At 43.9% G+C, this 19691-nt stretch overlaps 1 protein-coding gene across 1 annotated transcript in view; it reads left to right on the top strand.

The window, feature by feature from the left end:
• Positions 1-12399: 12399 nt before the first annotated feature.
• Positions 12400-19691, top strand: part of MSR1 (macrophage scavenger receptor 1) — an 85080-nt gene continuing 77788 nt past the window's right edge. Inside the window, exons 1-4 of the mRNA XM_088478783.1 lie at positions 12400-12508; positions 13272-13379; positions 14608-14939; positions 17180-17366. Of these exons, the coding sequence (XP_088334909.1) occupies positions 12400-12508; positions 13272-13379; positions 14608-14939; positions 17180-17366 (736 nt within the window). The remainder of the gene's footprint in view (positions 12509-13271; positions 13380-14607; positions 14940-17179; positions 17367-19691) is intronic.

Here is a 19691-nt window from a genome sequence, read left to right as displayed (position 1 = left end):
TTACCATGCACTTTATTCTCACACCTAGGCTTTCAGGAGCACTTTATCTGTGTTTATGGGCATTAAATCTAGTGTCCTTATAAATAAATATTATTAACAATAAGGATATAATAATACTCCAGTACGGCAAAATAACATTTACAACTGTACCTTATTTAGATAATTTAAAAACATACTGAAAGTAATACACATATACGTTTCACTAATTGAAGGCAATGAAATCCCCTATGCCTTATTGCTATTTATTGTAATCAGCTGCAACAGACTGAAGGAACATTGCATATTATTTGGCCAAAGAGCAGAGGATGCCATTCATTTTATTATAACGGGTTCTATTTATGATATTTATTTTATAAAAAAAACACATTTGGTGAAAATAATATAGAGCTTCTCCAGATTTTTAAGAAGCCCCCAGGCTAGTAATAACTTTAGCCAACTGCCTCTGGGGTTCCTCATGCTTTGCTAATATTATTTATCAAAGACTGCAGCAATGCATTTACTGTCAGCTGTCCTATTGTTGTTGCATCTGCAGTGACACCACAGAGGAAAATATACTTTACTAGTAAAGCAAAGTATTATTTAAATGTGCTTATTATATTACAGTAAATCTGCTACTTGAAGCCTCAAGTCTGGTTATGTATGTGCAGATTGGACAGGACTGACCAGTAATGCAGCAAGTGTCTTCTTACCACTGCCAGTCAGTATTGCCAGGGAGCTGAGCATCCCACAGCTGCTCCCATGAAGTTCTATTGTTATGCTGCAGCGATAGAGACATTTCTCCACAAATTGGTTGATACCTGTATTGGTGATACTTTTAATGAATGCTATAATATGTGAATGCTGTCGTCATAGAGCTCTGCTGTTCTTGTGCCAATTCTCACAGCAGCTCTCACCTGTGTAATTATGGTAACTATTATGCATGACCTCTGTGGAACCATCTCCTCCTTCTCAGTCACAACCCTCGAAAGGGAAATGCACTGAAATACTCACACTCTGAAGTCTATCATGGGATCTTGGAACTTTTCTGCTTCTTCTGTGGACTCAATAGCTACCCCATACATCACACATATTGATGAATCATGCACCTCTGACGGTAAGCTTTATTATGTTGTTTCATACATGTGATCAGGAAGGGACAACCATAGTATTCTAATTCAGAAACCTGAGCAGCCTGGTCCTAGTAATAACTGGAATCCACTATAGAAAAATGAGGTGCTGTCAGGCTACATGCTTTCTGCAAATGTTGATTGCAGAATAAAATCTCACAAGAAGAAGGAATAGCTTCAATGAGCCTGCTCAGTAGATATTCCTGTGATACTCCCTTATTTAAGCTGTCCCTTGTTCTCCATAATTAGTGCACTACTAAAGGAGCCACCTTTCTTACATTCAGTGCATAGTTAGTAACTAGTCTTTATACAGTATCTATCTCTGTAAAAACTACAGTTCCTGATTTTGGATATATGCTTTCCTGACCCTTAGCTTCCCTTTACTAGACATACTGAGATTCCCTGGAGATACTCCTGCCTCGGCCAAATTCCCGGGATTTCGCGTATGTCTGAAAGGTACCTACCTGGGAACACGTTCCCGTGTAGCAGACCCTGCAATTGACAAGGGAATTTCCCAAGACTACCCGGGTCATGTCTGAATGGTGATACCCGGGATTTTACTCCTGGGCTGCACCAAGCAGCTTTTACATTGAGTGGGCAGCGCTGAGCATCCTATAGGAAACTCAGCGCTGCCGCTCCACCACCCCTGGCACCGATGGCTGTGGCGCTGGTCACCAGGACATGCAACCTCGGCGGGGTTCTCATCAGGCACAGAGGACCCCAGCCGGATGCCAGGGACTCAGGTAAGGGAGCTGCATTGGTGCGGCTTCAACAGCTTGATCTGGAGACCACCGGCGGGACTCTGACACAGCAGATGGCTGGGCTGCCTGCATTCCTGCTGGACCAGAGGGGCAAATAGATATTGGAGGCTCTATTGTGATTGACCTGCTGCATGATGATGACATCATCAGTGGCAGCCAAAGAGGGAACAGCAGAGACGCTGGACATACCCGTGATATAAGGTGGAATAGGTGAGGAGAGGGGACAGGCGAGGAGTGGCAGAGTGCAGAGGAGAGGCAGGTGCTGTGTAAAAATCTTAAAAAATGAAAAACCTGGCTCTCTGTACATATATCTGAAAGGTGTCTACCCGGGAATTTCCCCAGTAGAAGTTGTAGTGTGATAGGGGGGGTCTCGACCAAATACGCGAGATTTTGTACGGGAGAAAATCCCGGGTCTGAGCAAGAAATTTCCCGGGTCGTATGTCTGAAAAGGGTTTTAGTTGATTTTCTATTTTTCTTTTGGATTCCTGACCTCTGCATTATTCTTTACTGTCTTGTCTCCTCAGAGTCTCTACATGCTCCACAGTATCTCTGCTGCACCTTCAATGGGTGAGCATTTGCCACAGTCCACTGAGTCTATATACGTGCTGCAGCCTATGTAAAACTCTGCTATACCCCAAGTCTGTAACAAGCTTACACAGTTCACTGGGTCTCTGACTTTACTGTAGCCTCTGCAGTGTTTCTCTACCTGTGATCATCTACCACGTGTTCCAGCTCCAAGCCCGTATACAGGTGTCACGCCACCACATTTTTCTCAAGCCTATCAGGTGTCCACACAGTTGTCTGTATATCGACCTCTCCAGAATGCTTGTTCTGCCTGGAGACTATCCATTGGGCTCCATCCACTACTAACTGCACATAAAACCTCTGTTCAACCCAGTATCTGGTCCAGAGTCATTGGTTATATGACAGGACTAGTGGAATAATACTATAGATTCTTGTTCTTTTCTGCTGATGAAGCTACTGTATTAATAATATAAAGAGAGGCTAAGAATAAAGCCAATGCTAAAAAAGGGGATCTGAAGAACCTTAAAAATTAAATCCATCTCTAAAGTGATGATAATATAAGATATATATGAATATAGAGAATAATGAGAAATACTTAATTGAAGGGAAGAGCAAGATATCTATTCATGGTTGAAAATGAGAGTGACAGAGAGCAAATTAAATAAGTTTTTCTGAACCAATAATCACCAAAATTGTGAGATTCCTTATAACAGGGGTTCCCAACCACAGTCCACAAGGCACACTAACAGTCCAGGTTTTTAGGGGAGCCATACTTGCACACAGGTCTGTTAATTACCATAGTTATTTTGATTTAACCATCTGTGCTCAAGCATGGATATCACTAAAACTTGGACTGTTGGTGTGCCTTGAGGACAAAGGTTGGGAAACGCTGCCTTATAAATACTGTAAGAGTATTAAATTACCAATTAAACAGAAAGAAATTTTTTATATTAGAGCAAAGAAAGACTACAATTGCCAATAAGAGACATGGACATAGGCAACAAATTGAAAAAGGTTTTCAATCAGAGATGTATTAAGATTTAAAAAAAAAAAATAGGCAGAGTCAAGCTGGTGACGAGAGACAAGAGAGGATCTGATGCTTGGCAAGCTGAAGAGTGGCGCCAACCCCTGCTTGGAAGGACCGGTGCACACCCTATTCCACCAGGATGTTGAGCATAGTTGGTAGGCGAGTGCTAGGCTGGTAGCCCATGGTTAGGAGGACACTAGGCCCATGGGTGATTAGATCAGTCACTAGGCTCGTGAGCATATCTATCATACCTACCAACTGTTACGCTTTTTGAGGATCGTCCCACCCACAAACTACAGCGTCCTGAGGAAGAGAGGGGAAGTTGAGGGAGCACTCTCACATGAATGGTTTGCATAGGAGAGCTCTGGGTAAATAGATGTTCATGTTTGCCCAGCATCTTCACACTGTAGAAAGAGCATGGGGACAATAGAAACAATGCAATAGCAGCACTGATATAAGTAAAAAAAACAATTTAATATAATGAACAATGAATAGTAACTAAAAACTCAGTACTGAGAAATTCAACAGATTATAAAATCATCACATGAACATATGTGATATATGTGCACAAAATGCATTCATAAAAGGCACTGGGTAATGCAGCATGACAAATGGACATGCACCGTATATAAAGTCATAAAGGGGATGGCAAAGTCCAGTATTAGTGTAGGTATATTACCAGCCTGTAATCATGATAGTGAGGAGTTCTTTAAATAGCGATGGTCTTCATACACATTGATGGTCCAACGCAAACAGATGAAGCCTCGTGGTGACCAGATGCTGGATAAATTGCACAAAGTCCCAAAATCAAAACAGTGGCCCTCATTCAGAGCCATACGCTCTGAGCAGAGCGCACGCTCTGAATGAGGGCCGGGCTCCATTTTCATGGAGCGTCCTCCTGGACGCTCGTATAGCTGTGGGTCACCACCCACAGGCTATACGAGCGTGCATTTTGATGGCCGCGATGGTCGTGACCATCGCGACCATCGAAATTGCGAGCCGGAGCCTGCGGTTGAGGTTTTCAACCGCAAGCTCCGGAGTGATTTTGGCTCTATCAGAGCCAAAATCACTCCCACTGACATCACTAGTGATGTCAGTGGGCCGGCTTCTGATGGGAGGCGTTCCCATGGGAACGCCCCCGTCAGGGAGGCACGCCCCCGGCACGCCCACCAAAGGGGGCGTGCTGTCAATCAACATTGACAGCACGCCCCCTTTGATCGGACACAACGAGCGAAGGAAAGTCCTTCGCTCGTCGTGTCTGGCGCATGCGCACGACGGAGCTCCCTCCGTCGTGCGCATGCTCAGTGCAGACCGTCGACCCACTTGCGAGCGGACAGTCGCTCGCGAGTGGGTCTGAATCAGGCCCAGTGTCCCAAAGGGTAACAGGGTGCTGAAATCCAAAAGGATGAGTGCCAAATACCAGGGTGAATACCACCAACGCATTTCGCTGCACTAGGGCAACTATATATCTCTGGGAGTGCTGGATATGCGCCCAGAGTGATGGAAAAAGGGGTGTGTCACGAGGCCATGCCTCCTTCCATGAGACCACATACTCTTCTTGGGCACAGGGGAGGGGGGGGTGGTCGCGCACCAGCTAAAATCTTGCCTAGGCCATCATAATGGTCAGGGCTGGCCCTGACTGTGGACATAGTGAGGGTCGACCTGATGACCAAATCCCCAGTCTCTCATAATAATGAGGGCCTGATCCAAAGTTACTCAACATCATTCAGATTTTTTAGAGAAATGTCTGAAACAATTGAATCAGCAAGCAATTTACTCTGACAAATATGGAGAGTTATAGATACAGAGAGAGAAGAGAGTACGAGAGTGGCCAAAACAGAAAGACCACTGGTTACTAGTGGGATATTTAATTATCATTTAAAAAACTGATAGGTGGCAAATTACCTTTATTAATCTTAAGAAAAATACAATCAAAAGCTTTCCATTATATTGGATTCTAAAGATCAAGAGAGTTTAGATTTATTAAGAACATTGTGTGAAGAAAGTATCATCATAGATAATGATTCTAAAATGGAAGCGATTTTAATGTATTATGTTAATAATCCTTTATCATCTAAGGGTAATAAATCTGTCATATAACTGTAGAATTTAAATCATCTTCTAAAATGTTTCACTTTCAACATAAAACAGCCTTTTGTGAGAGCTCTTATAAAATATGTAGGGTATACTTTCATAATATTAGTTCTAAAACTTTCCAAAGGAATACAAAATGTAATCTAAGTAAAGATGAAAATAAAGCCTCCAAGGAGATGACAGTGGATAATAATATGATTATTGAAAGCTGCTGGTAAATGGAGAGGAAATGGTATAGTAGATAAATGAGATTACTAGACTAATCATTTTTTATATGATCTTTTATATATAAATACTAGTATAACAGACCTGGTACATGCTGGGTCACCTCAATCTATGCCCTCATTCAGGACCTCATTCAGAGTCGGTCGTTGCGGCCGCACGGTCGTACGCCACCGATGTTCGCTAAACTGTGCATGCATAAAGTTCGCAATGCGCGAGCGCAAAATAGCTGCTACGATCACAAATTTCTCTCTCCTTGAACACAGCCAGGTCGGTAGTTTGAGTGACAGAATGAGGCGTTTGTGGGTGGTAACAGGGGAAGGTGCTTGAAAACGGGGGAGTGGAGATCCGAACGCAGGCGTGCCTAATTATGCGAACGGCGTTTTATGGGAGTGCATAATTAACAAAGTAGTGTCATGGCACACGTGACATGGGTGGTTTGTACACTGACCTGATCGTAGTGCTTAAGAGAGGGTGTGGTCAACCAGTTCCGATAGTCTCGATTAATCCTTATATGGCCGGAGATGACGTGTAATGCGTACGAGAAGGGGGCGTATTTTTTGTCTTACGGCCGCATCCTCCCCTTGGTCGGCCAGCTAACAATCCGATCTTAAGGACGCAACTTGCGAGTGCATCATTTGCATATCCGGCCCCTTTTCCCTTACGACCGTGCGGCCGCAACGATTGACTCTGAATGAGGTCCTCAGTCCCGCCCCATCTATGCCCACCCCACCCTCTTTCTATTGTTCCCCTTGTCTCGGCTGTGATACCGACCCTGTTGCGGCTCAAATCATCCCTTTCATCTTATTGACCCGCCCCCTTCCTGCTCCCAAACTTAACTCAGCAGCTAGTCCTTCTCTTCCAGGTCTGCCCCATCTCCCTCTGTCACAGTGGGAGATATTGGGGTGTGCATTCAAGCTTCCACTGTTTGCACATTGTGGAAGTGGGACAGCCTTACACAAATGACCCGATTAATCTTGATTCCTCCTGGTCTCTGATTTCTCCTCCACCCAATTAGATCTAGTCACTTCTAGGTCAGCAGAGAGGACAGAGTCCACTATTCTCTTTTGTGGACTAAGCGGGTGATTCAGTAGTGGACGGAATTGCAAAGTTGCACGCAAACAGCTTTTCAACTCCGTCCTTGCAAATATGCAAATGCATCAGGAGGTGCCTGACACCCTCTGCTGCAGTTGTGATCTTAGGACTGCGACCGAGGTCGCAGGCCGGAATAACCATTGCAACCATAGGTCGCAATGGTGGCTGGCTTGGGAGGCCAGGAAACAAATGGGGTCATATTGCATTAATTATGCATGCTATGTAAACATATTTTATATTGATTATATTTATATATAATAAATATTCTAACATACTACACTTGGCCTTGTTTTGGGTATTTTCTGGTGGAAGGGTCTAATAACAGGATCAGAAGGAATTTAAAAAGACATTCATCCACAGAGGAATAATTGTTTTAATGATCTGGTGCAAATAATTTTTTTTCCATCTCTTCATTTGTACAAGAAGATTCCTTGGTGGTGAACTCATAAGACGTATTAAGAACTACAGATAAGCCCAATGAATTTGCTAAGACATTTATATAAATTAAGTTATTGATCTGAATAATATATGCAAAGAACACCATTGAGTGTAGACATTTTTAGAAAATGTGTTATTATTTTAGATCCTGGACTGACGGGATCGGTATGATTTACCGGCCGCAAATCCTGACAGCGGAAGCCCGGCAGAGGTGAAGATCCTGACAGCAGCTAAGGTGAGTACATACTAACCTAACCCACCCTCCCCCAACCCTAACCCTCCCTTAGGGTTGCCTAACCCTAACCTCCCCCCAGTGGCAGAACTCCCAGAGACAATGGAGTCATTTGTCGCCGGGCACCAGGCTCCATTGTCATCCGGGCCGGCCACTGCTGAATAGGAGCTGCATGGAGAAGGAGCGCTACAGATCGGCGCTCCACCTCCAGTGGCGCATCTACGGAGGATACAGAGGGTGTATCTTTCATTTGCCGGGTGCCCGCTGAGTGTGTTACCAGCGGGCCCCCGCTCCTTCATTTCTCCTCCCCCCCGGCACAAGCGGCAGCTGGAGCTCACTCCTGAGCTCCGGGTCCCCCAGTGCACTATGGGAGTGATGTCATAATGTCACTCCCATAGTTCCGAGGAACGGGCACTGGGGACGGAAGGCAGCAGGCACTGGAGCGGGGTTTAAGTTTTTTTTTTTTGGTATGTGTGTGTGTGAGCGTGCACAATACTGGGGGCAGTTACAGGGGGCACAATACTGGGGGCATTACAGGGGGCTTACTACTGGGAGCACTACAAGGGGCTTAATACTGGGGCATTACAGGGGGCTTACTACTGGGGGCAATACAGGGAGCTTTATACTGGGGGCACTACAGGAAGCTTAATACTGGGGGCACTACAAGGGGCTTAATACTGGGGTATTACAGGGGGCACTACAGGGGGCATAATACTGGGGCATTACAGGGGGCTTACTACTGGGGGCATTACAGGGGGCTTACTACTGGGGGGACTACAGGGGGTTTAATACTGGAGGCACTACTGGGGGCACTACAGGGGGCTTCATACTGGGGGCTTACTACTGGGAGCACTACAGGGGGTTTAATACTGGGGGCTTACTACAAGGGGCTTATTACTGGCGGCATCATATGGGGGCACTACAGGGGGCATTACAGGGGCCTTACTACTGGGGGCATCATATGGGGGCATCATATGGGGGCACTACAGTGGCATTACTACTGGTGGCATCATATGGGGGTACTACAGGGTCCTAACTATTGGGAGCACTACAAGGGCCTTACTACTGGGGGCACTTCATAGGGGGACCACTACTGGAGGTACTGCATAGGGGGACCACTACTGGAGGCACTGCATACGGGGACCACTACTGGAGGCACTGCATAGGGGGACCATTACTGGGGAGTACTACATAGGTGGGCACTGCATAGGGGGACTTCTACTGAGGGAACTGCATAGGGGGACCACAACTGGGGGCATTGTATAAAAGGAACTGCATAGGGGGGCGGTGGCAGCTGGGGCTGTGGGGGGTCAAGTTTAATTTGGGGGGGGCACCAACATTTATCTATTTATCTTGCCTCCGGGCACCTGGGATGAAGTTATGCCACTGGCTCCCCCCCAAAGTACCTAACCCCCCTCTAAGTGCCTAAACCTAACCCCCCCTTCCCCGCTTCCTAAACCTAAGTCTCCCGGGGGGGGGCTGCCTAACCCTAACCTCCCCCGGGAGTGTAAAACCATAACCCCCCCTTCCCCTAGCCTAACCCTAACCCTCCTGGGTGGCTGCCTAACCGTAAGTCTAACCTAATGTGCGGCTGTCCGCGCCCCGGCTTATCCTCGATCAGGATGCCGGGCTTCGGCCTCCCGGCGTAGGTGAAATGACAGGAGTTGGGATTTCGACGCCTGTCATTTGACCCTTGCCGGGATTAGACAGTCGGGAAGCTGATGGTCGGGATTTATACCGTCGGCATCCCGACTGCATACTGGACTGACAGGTGATCTGTCTGGAGGAACTTCTTACCTATATGGTTGATTGCTGTCTAAGAATTTATCTACATATAGCACATGAGAAGGAAGGAAATTCTGGTTGTTATACTTGTAAATATCCCATCTTTTTCAATTTAAAAGAGCCACCATTTTCAGTCACAAAGCAAAATGGTTGCCATAGCTAACTTTAGTGGTAAACTGAGAATCACACAGCTCTCTTTACTGCCTTTGTTGTCATTGACAGAAACCTAGTCAAACCTGTTTTTAGTTTAAAAAAGGTACTAGACAAATCAGTGCCCACAGGTTGAGTATGACATCCCGATGGTCAAAATCCCGGCAGTCAAATTATGACACCAAAATCCCGTTCGGACCTAAATCCCGACAACCATAATCCCGACATGGACTAAATATTGATAATCAACATGCTGACAGTCAAAATACTGACAGGTCGCTATACCGACATGGACAAAATACCGACATAAACAAAATCCCAACACATCAAAATCCCAGCAATGACAAAATCCTGACATTCAAAATACCAACACATCAAAATCCCGACAATTGATTTATGCTCCATACGGGTGGCAATTGTGCAACAAAAGAAAAAAAATACCTACAAATGCTTCCTCTTCCTAGACATAGCCTAGGTGGGCTACAGCAGGAATGATTCTTATTTCAATTCTAATATGGGAACCAGCAGATTTATATAAAATAATTCAATTTATGTTTGCATTTAAATACATTCTATATTCTCTACTCTCTCTCACGTGTATGACACTTCAATACATTATTAATTATGTATAATGCTACCATGCTACCAGCATCGGAGCAGGGATCACCGTGGCCTGCACCACCCCAGCTCCCAAACACGTGATATCATGTGAGGGGGCAGGGCCGCTGGCAGGGGAAAGAGTACAGCTGCCCGAATGTTACGGGCGGCTCTACACACTGCACAGTGCGTACCCGGAGCATCCTTTATATGCTCCGAGCAGCACTGCAGCAGTGCTCTGGGGTGGTGAAAGTAGGATGGAGCAGGTACTAATTACCTGAATCCAGGCTTGTTGGAAGGGCCCAGGTACAACTTCCATCCCACTAACCTGTCAGCAGCCTCTTTCCCCCATACACGCCGCTGTGTTATGGGCTGCAGTCGGGCCAGGGAGGCTGCTGCCGCTGAGCAGTGGCAGCAGTCTCCACTTTTCTCTGAATGGGGGGGGGGACTGTGTGATCACCCTGATCGTGCCCCCACCCTGGATTTTCCCCTGGCCGAGGGGCTCACAGCGCCCCTTTTTTCGCACTGCTGCAAATATTTTTTACTATATTCTAAAGAGGGGCATGGCCACGCCTCCCACAATTAGATCATGCCCCTGAAAAGTCCCAGGATCCAGATCTCTAGGGGCAGTGGCGTAACTTCTTCCCAGACACCCGGAGGCAAGTTATAATTTGGTGCCCCCACTCCCCCGTCACAGCCGCTGACACTGTAATGTAGCAATTCGCATGCAGGCTATAGATAGACGAAGGAACCAGCTGATGGTCTGACATGGAGCTCTCCTCTAGTGTCTTGTGGCTTCTCAGTGCTGGGAAGAGGTGCCATGTATTGGGCGGCTGTGACGGTACACTCTGGGTACATAGTTACAGCCCTAAGTGGGGTGAATATATTGTGGACAATGGTGGAGGTGCCCCTTCAGAGCTGGAGCCCGGCGGCAGGCGCCTCCATTGTCTCCCATAGTGAGTCTGCCCCTGTCTAGGGGCCTGGCAGCATTACTGGCTGTAGGGTGCCCGGCTAGCCAGATGCAGGCACGTTGCTAGCCAGATTTAGATACCCTGCTAGCCAGATGCAGAGGCCGTGGATCATGAGTATACATTCTTTCATGTCTGATGTATGTCTGGCACAAATGCTGCTACATAATAGTCGGGGCATATTTGTTACAAAAAGAGCCCAGCTCCCGAAAATAAAGAAGTGAAGTGATCACTTTATTTCTGTGTATCAGAAGTGGCCAGGCCACTGCACATGGATGGTTACCCAGCTGCACATGCAAATTGCTCCTTTTTTGCGCTTTTTTATTATTTGCTCCTAACACTGAATCAGGCCTAATACATACTACATTAGAGCTTACTGAACATTCCTAGGGGACGATTCAATTGTTAGCACCAGTGGCTGTCAGTGTTGAATAGTTGCTCTGTTTGGGCGTGAACAGCCGCTGGCACTATCATTTCTGCTAGCCCCAAGCACACATGTGTGAAAAGTCCATGGTTTGGGCGCTCTAACCAGGACTTTAGATGGGTTTAGCCGTTTCATGCGGCTAAATCCGGTCTAATTAGACATGACTAGAGCGATAATTAATGGACGACCAAAAACAATTGAATCGCCCCAAAATTTACTAAAATGTGATGAGTGAAGGTTTATAGGGGTATATTTACTAAAGTGAGAGATTAAAGAAGTGAGTTTTAGAAGAGTTGTTGCCCATAGCAACCAATCAGATTCTACTTAACATTTAACTAGTACCTTCTAGAAGATAATAGCTAGAATCTGATTGGTTGCTATGGGCAACATCTCTTCTAAAACTCACTTCTAAAATCTCTGACTTACCCCCTAGAGCAGTGTTGGCTAACCTTGACACTCCAGCTGTTGTGGAACTATATATCCCAGCATGCCCTGCCACAGTTTTAGCATGCCCTAATAGCAAAACTGTAGCAGTGCATGCTGGGTTATGTAGTTCCATAACAGCTGGAGTGTCAAGGTTAGCCAACACTGCCCTAGAGTTTGCTTACGCAATGAATGTGACTAGAGCTCACTCACACTGACTAACAGACCATCGCTGAGTCATTTCCTCCACATAAACCAAAAAAGTCACAGAGAAAACTTGCACTTTTGTATACAAGTTTAAGACGTTTTATACATTTCTTCCAACTCTTTATTTCAACCTGAATTAAAGGTGAGGCTTTCAATATTTGTATTTTACAGAAGTGGATAGACCTGTATCACTTATTTGTTATACTGACAATTAGTTACAGAAATGAAAGATAAAGGAAAGAACAGAAATAGAATAATGCTTTGTTACAGTAGCTGAGTCTGGTACTTAATGGGCAGCTGTCCGAAGGTAGAATCATAACATATTCTTATATTACAGCTTGTTAAATGGCAAAGTGGTCAAAAGCATCTGAAAATGAGGAGGACGTTAATTCCCTTATTCAATTTGAGAATTCACATTGTGATAATTTGTCCCCAAAATCCCCAGCACTGCCAAGTAAGTACTGAAGTATTGCTGTGAAGTGTTGTTAAATTATTAACTTTACTAACTTCTAATGTGACATACAGATAAGTTCATCCTTTATTTACACTATGACAGACTTTATAATCAATTCAGTGTCTCATAGACCAGTGTTGTCTATATAATGTAGTAGATGCAACCTGTATCCACAATAGGGTTAAAAAGAGAACCCTAATGACACAAGAATCTAAAAATCACTAGTGAATTTACAATATCAGTTCATATAATAGTGCTTGTATAATACGCCCGCAGGATACAGGGTTTCTTTTTTGTTATTCCCTATTGTTATTGCGATTTTACTGAGAATGTTTAGATCTCTGTATTATTAAGCTATTCGTTTTAGGTTTATTATTTTACTGATGTATAAATGTATAGATGTAAGTTAATTGAGCTACTGTACACTAAATTGTGTTACCTTTATTCTTAATTTATAGTTAGTTTTTAGATTTTAGACCACTAGGACAGCAACACCAGGTAACAATGTCTAATTATGAGTGTTATATGCATAAAGTACATACATTGATTGCTTGTTTTACAGTAGCCAATTGATTGTTTTTGTGGTTGAAAATATCTGGATGACTATTTCAAGCTGCCTTAAAATGTGAATATTACTTTAGCATTGCATTTTATATAATAATGTACTAATAAATCAACAATAAAATGTTATTTCTTCTAGCCTTATATAATAATGTACTAATAAATCAACAATAAAATAATATCTTATTTCTTCATACTTTAGGTAAAACTATAGAAACAATTGAAAGAAAACTGAAGATAGCAATTATTGCACTTGTGCTTCTATATTGTATTGTCCTGGGTCTTCTAATATTTACACTCAGACAACAAGGTAAAAAGATAACCTATAATTTAGCAATTTCACTGATGGGTTATTTATGTAGGTGCTAAAGTACACAAGTGCATAGCAATCAATCAATCAATCAATCAATCAATCAATCAATAATTCACTTTGAGAAATAAAATGCAAGATATACCAATTAAATTAAATGGCTGGTTGGTTGCTGTGAATTATTGCACCTAAGGACATTATCACCTTTGTAATACCCCTTTTACACCAGAGCTAAAACCCGGGTTATTGCAGGTTTAACCCGGGTAGTTCCTTAGTGTAAAAAGGTAAAGGGTTGGATTGCCGGGTCGAGTGACCCGGCAATCCAACCAAGGTAAATTGCAGGGTTTAACATGGGAATAACCCGTGAAACCCTGCTGTGTGTATGGCGCACTCCGGGTCACTCCATTGGTCCGGCTTCAGTGGCGCTTGGAGATGACGTCATCTCCAAGCGTCCACTTCAATGCCCTAAAAGCCGGGTCAATGTAGACCCGGCTCGGGTGTGAACGGCGCCAACTCTGGAATATCCTGGGTCGGCGCCGGGGAAATTCCGGGTCTGATCCGGGATGGAACTCTGTTCCAACTCTGGGCCAGACCTGGAATTTCGGTGTAAAAGCGGTATGAGTAAATAAACCTCATTGTAACCATATATGGATCATCTACAAGGCAAAGGTAAGATATATAGCTATTAATTATATATGAATGATCTCTGCTTACCGCAGACACAAGGGTAGATGCAGACACGTGATGGATATGTCTGATCAACATCTGTCTAATAACGTCTCTCTGGTATATAAAAGATGCATGCTCTGGCAGTGCTAGTGTTAAAATATAAACTTGTAGGAAAATACATCATGTAGAGTTGCACTGAACAGCACATTCACAATACAGGTTTCTAGACTGGACTTCATACTAGATTTGTACTTGTTAGAATTATATCACTGCACACGGATTTTAGGGGAAACAAATGTTGTAATGCTTTGAGAACCTTATGCCCTGCAGCCGGCAGCAACAATACACATTTGAAATGGGGCTGGAAATGATACTTTGATGGGAAAAGGGGGTGTATTGTCACAAAACTTTGCAGATTGAAGTGCATTAATAAATGAGGGGACTGTGAATTTCCATGCGTGTGTGAATTGAGGACTGTAAAATCAGGGATTGATAATATATACATTTAGTGTATGCAGGTAAAACTTTTAAATAATGTCTTTCCTCTTCTCTTTTGAAGGTCATAGCTCTCATTCTGATAAACAAGTGGGTGGAAAAATTGTAGAAAATAATGGGGAAGAAGAAAAAAAAGAGGATGATAAAACTGTTATTCTAAACCAGCTTATTGAAAACTTCTCCAACAGTAAAAAAGAAATTTCAATGAACTCAGCAAAACTGCATTTGTTATATGAAACATTAAATAACAGCATATCACAGAGTCAAGTACAGGACAAATTTGTGCAAAACATTCAGACAGCTGTAGAACACTTAACAACTACACTGGATGACAGTCAAATGAAAATGGAATATATAAATACAACATTTACTGAAAATGTTTATATACTACGAGAGGTAAGAATTGCAAAATAATCTTCACACTGCAAAAGTAATTATGTTCCTTGAGAACAATATGGGCATTGCCTGCATGTATAAGTACTTTAAGTCAATGCAGGCCCTATGTTTTATTCAAATAAGGCTTAGATATGTTGAACAAGTAGTGTTATATTTTAGTTTTATTTTATTAAGGTGCGATTTCCATTGATGTCTTTAAAGTGGGAAATGTACTAAGCCTTGAAAAATGATAAAGATGAAAGTGATAAAGTACCAACCAATCAGCTCCTGTTCCTTTACAGGCTGTAGGGGAGATGTATTAAGCTCTGGAAAGTGATAAATTGGAGAGTGATAAACTACCAGCTATTCAGCTCCTAACTGTTATGTTACAGACTGTATTTGAAAAATGACAGTTAGGAGCTGATTGGTTGGTAGTTTATCACTCTCCAATTGATCACTTTCCAGAGCTTAGTTTATCTGTCCCTGTGTTTGAAGAATGGCAGTTAGTAGCTAATTGGTTGGTACTATCACTGTCCACTTTATCACTTTTCAAGACTTAGGCCCTGATTCAGAGCCGGACGCACTGACCAGAGCGCTCGCTCTGAATCAGGGCCCACGTCCATTAATATGGAGCGTCCTCCTGGACGCTCGTATAGCTGTGGGTCACCACCCACAGCATATACGAGCGTGCAAAATGATGGTCGCGATGGTCTTGACCATCGCGACCATCGAAACTGCGAGCAAAAGCCTGCGGTTGGGTTTTTCAACCGCAAGGCCAGGAGTGATTTTGGTTCTATCAGAGCCAAAATCACTCCCACTGACATCACTAGTGATGTCAGTGGGGCTGGCTTCAGACGGTAGGCGTTCCCTTGGGAACACCTCCGTCTGGCAGGCACGCCCCCGGTACGCCCACCAAAGGGGGCGTGCTGTCAGTCACCATCGACAGCACGCCCCCTTTGATGAGACACTCCGAGCGAAGGAAAGTCCTTTGCTCGTCGGGTCTCGCGCATGCACACGACGGAGCTCCCTCAGCCGAAGCTGCTCAGCCGGGTTTTATGACCGGACCGGCCCATCAGGCCATTGGCTCTTTTGCCATTTGGCAGAAAATTATTGAAATGTTTTCTAATTTCTATTATTATTTTACTGGGATTACAATATAAGTATATGAGTGGCTGCAGAAATGGACCTCAATGATATATAGTAGTTTTTCTTTAACCAACATGTGTCGCCAAATTGGATACAGGTCTGTCCATTTGGTATTCAGGTGAAATGTCTGTATATTAATGTGTGGTCACCTTGAAATACAGGTTTCAATATACAAAAATAGATATAGATTTAAAAAAACGTGTAAAATTCTCTTTGGGGATGGAATATATTGTGGTGATAAATTGCCATTGTAGAGTTTCAGTAATCTCATAGAATGACGAAATCAGAAATCAGAGAGGTATCTCCGACATGTGCTGCAGTCCCTCCAGCCGCACCCCCATAGTTACTATAGGGACTATTGTGCTGCCGGATTTACTAAGCTTCAGAAAACCTTTTCCTGCTGATGACGCATGCGCCAGCCAACGGCCATGCATGCTCATTGGCTGCCAAATACCTGAACTAGGAAGCAGTGAGATAGCGTTACGCGATGGACACTTATCGTAACCTGTCTCCTTGCAAGAGCATTTTAGTAAGTTTGCGTGAAAAAATATTTATTTTCACATTGCGAATTTGGACAAAAAATATTTATCACATATGCATTAAAAGGTTTGTGATAAATATGCCTCATAAAATTAAACAATGTAAAAGAAACCCATTTTTCCAAAACTGCCTTCAAAGTTGTATCAAACAGTGACATTGAAGAGAATACAGTCACACAAAAACAAATCCTAGAACTCGTCTTTATGAGTTGTCAGCTGCCACTTGCCCCTTTTATCAATAGTTTGTGTCTGACCACAAGGTCGCTGTTTGTTATTTTTGGAGGTGGTCTCGATATACAAGTTATAATATCTTGGTGTGAACATGTTAGCAATGTTTTTAATTCTGATACACTTATGCCATTAATGTGATGTATCCTTACAAAATTATTTATTCTCTTCCATTCTTCTCTGAATTGCCGACGCATGATCCATTGTTATCTGGATACCTTTTAAATGCATGTTCTACAGATATCACGTCAGGAAGTACAAGCAAATAAGGATGTGCTTTTAAAAGTGATTTTTTTATTTTTTATTTAATCATTTTTAATTTTATTCTTTAACCATTTGTGTTTATAGGAGGTTGTGCAAAAGAGTGCATATTTTCAGAATGCATCTGTAGACATATCTGATGTAAAACAACGATACATTACCCTGGAACAAAAAATTAAAGAGGAAGTGAAAACACTTAGTAAAATCACTAATGACCTGCAGTTAAAAGATTGGGAACATTCAATCACATTGAAAAATTTAACAACAATTCAAGGTAAAGTATTTCAAAAAAGATCTTAAGGGTACTGATGGAAAGCAGTTAGTCTAAATTATTTGTTATTAATTATTTACTAATTATTATTTAGAAAAACAAATGAAGCTTTCACAACCATACAACAACAATGTATCATTTGTAGATGAACTTTATGAGCAAGCTACAACATATGATTCTACCTAGCTATGGGTCTAATTCAGCTTGCTTTTCTGTGTAGGTATTAATTATTAATACTAGTACCATGTCACCTAGCTTCAATGATTGATTAACTGCTGTTTTGTCATAATATTTTTTTTGTCGACTTTGGGCGAGTTGCATTTTCTGTTGCAGAAGAGGCTCTTTGTTATATACTGGTAGAGTTGGGGCACAAACTACACTACATTGGGTTCTGAGGCCAACTGCCCCTCCCAACCTTCCTTTAACAGATAGAGGATACCTTGAGGCTGCCTACCAAAAAAAAGTTTAAAGGCACTAAATCCTATAGTTGTTTGAGGTACGTCTCTAATAGCAAACATAAGTATGGGAGCAGTCACGGCTGGATTGGCCATCTGGCACTTCTAGCACTTGCTAGGACAGATGGTCTCTGGGCCGGTTTGCGGAGGGCAGAAGTATCCCCACCCTCCACCGCACGCCACCGGATACATGGTATTAGCTCCGGGGGAGGGAAGGGGTGGCAACAGTGGGCCGGGAAGAGAGGGGCTTGTGCTGTGAGGCCAGGCCTCCGTGACTCACGGCATGCCCCCCTTGAAACTAAACTACACCCCCTTCATGAGCGCGTGTGCACAGGGCTGACTGCCAGAGCTGATGTACAGCCCCAGTCAATCCCTGAGAGCAGTAGATCCCTGTCTCGCTTGTCTTGAGCTACAGCCCGCCATATTATCTGTTTCAGGGTGTGGTTGAACCTCTCAACCAAGCCATCCATCTGTGGGTTATACACAGAAGTTGTAAGTTTCTTCACACCTATCAATTTGCACATATCCTTCATAAGCTTTGACACAAAGGGCCTCATTCAGAGGCAGTCGTAGGATGCAAGTGGTCGTTCTGAAACAGGGCGGCCGCTTGCATCCTGAACGGCCGCCTCCATGTCTGTCGTTAGGCTGTGGGTTAACACCCACAGCTCTAACGAACGCTAAGGGTGATGGACCATCGGGGCTAACGACGAGACCCTAAGGTAGGGTCTCGTCAATCTTAAGCCCCAGGGAGCTTCCTGCTCTGTTTGAGCAGGAAGCTCCCCACTGACATCACTGATGATGTCAGTGGGGCCGCCTCCAAATGGCAAGCATTCCGACAGGAACGCCTCCGTTTGGCCGGGCACGCCGCGGCCCGCCCAGCAAATGGAGTGAGCTGTCACTCAACATTGACATCTCTCCCCATCTGCTACGAGACCCCTAATGACATGATCACCTGTCGTTAGCCAGGTCTCGCGCATGCGCACGTGGAAGCTGGCTCCGTCGTGCGCATGCGCACTGGAGCAACATCGACCCGGTTGTGAGCTCGTAGAGCTAACGACCGGGTCTGAATAAGCTCCAAAGTGCTTTACCTGGTTGGTAAGTATTTCCTTCGGTATGCCCAAACAGGAATACATCATTAATAGCTCTCGGGCTATAGTACTAGACTTGATGTTTCTTAATGGGATGGCCTCCGGATACCTGATAGCATACTTGAGTATCAACAATATATATTGGTGTCCCCAGGCGGATTTGTCAAAGGGCCCTACTATGCCCATTCCAATCCATTCAAAGAGAATAAAAATGACAGGCAGGGAATCCAATGGTGCACGGAAATGTGGGCGGGGGCTAGTTCTTTGGCAGACAGGGCACTCACGACAATACTTTTGAACTGCCTGTTGTACTCTTTGCAGGGTATTTTCTTCCCCCAAATGACTTCCCCATAGTCGTGTATGAGCCACCTGAAGAACTAGTCCTACATGTGCCTGGGGTACTAACAACTGATACACTTTGATAACCCGCAAGTATGCTACCCGATACAACTAATCACCTTTCAGAACAAAGTAAGGGGTTCCCCCAGGGGACATTGTTAAAGGAATTCAACAAATTATTGTCATTCAATTGGTCACATCCAAAGTCTGATAATGACACCCCCGGACAGTCCGAAACCCAGTAACCCTCATTGCCATTCATTTCCTGGAGTTCTGAAGTAGGGGTCTGTTGTTTTGGTGACAGTTCCCTATGTCCAGGAAAACTCTGTATTGGAAGGAGGGTTGTTTGTTTGAACAACTGGGGACTGCATCTCCTCCCAGAAATAAATAATCTCCCTAAGAAATGGGAAGTCTTGACCAAAAATCAAAGGATAAGGCGACTGGGG

The sequence above is a fragment of the Taudactylus pleione genome, unplaced genomic scaffold (assembly GCF_031769625.1).
Source record: "Taudactylus pleione unplaced genomic scaffold, aTauple2 ptg000218l, whole genome shotgun sequence".
NCBI classification, from domain to species: domain Eukaryota; kingdom Metazoa; phylum Chordata; class Amphibia; order Anura; family Myobatrachidae; genus Taudactylus; species Taudactylus pleione.
The sequence above is the reverse complement of the archived record's forward strand: the minus strand, read 5'-3'. Positions and strand labels throughout refer to the sequence as shown.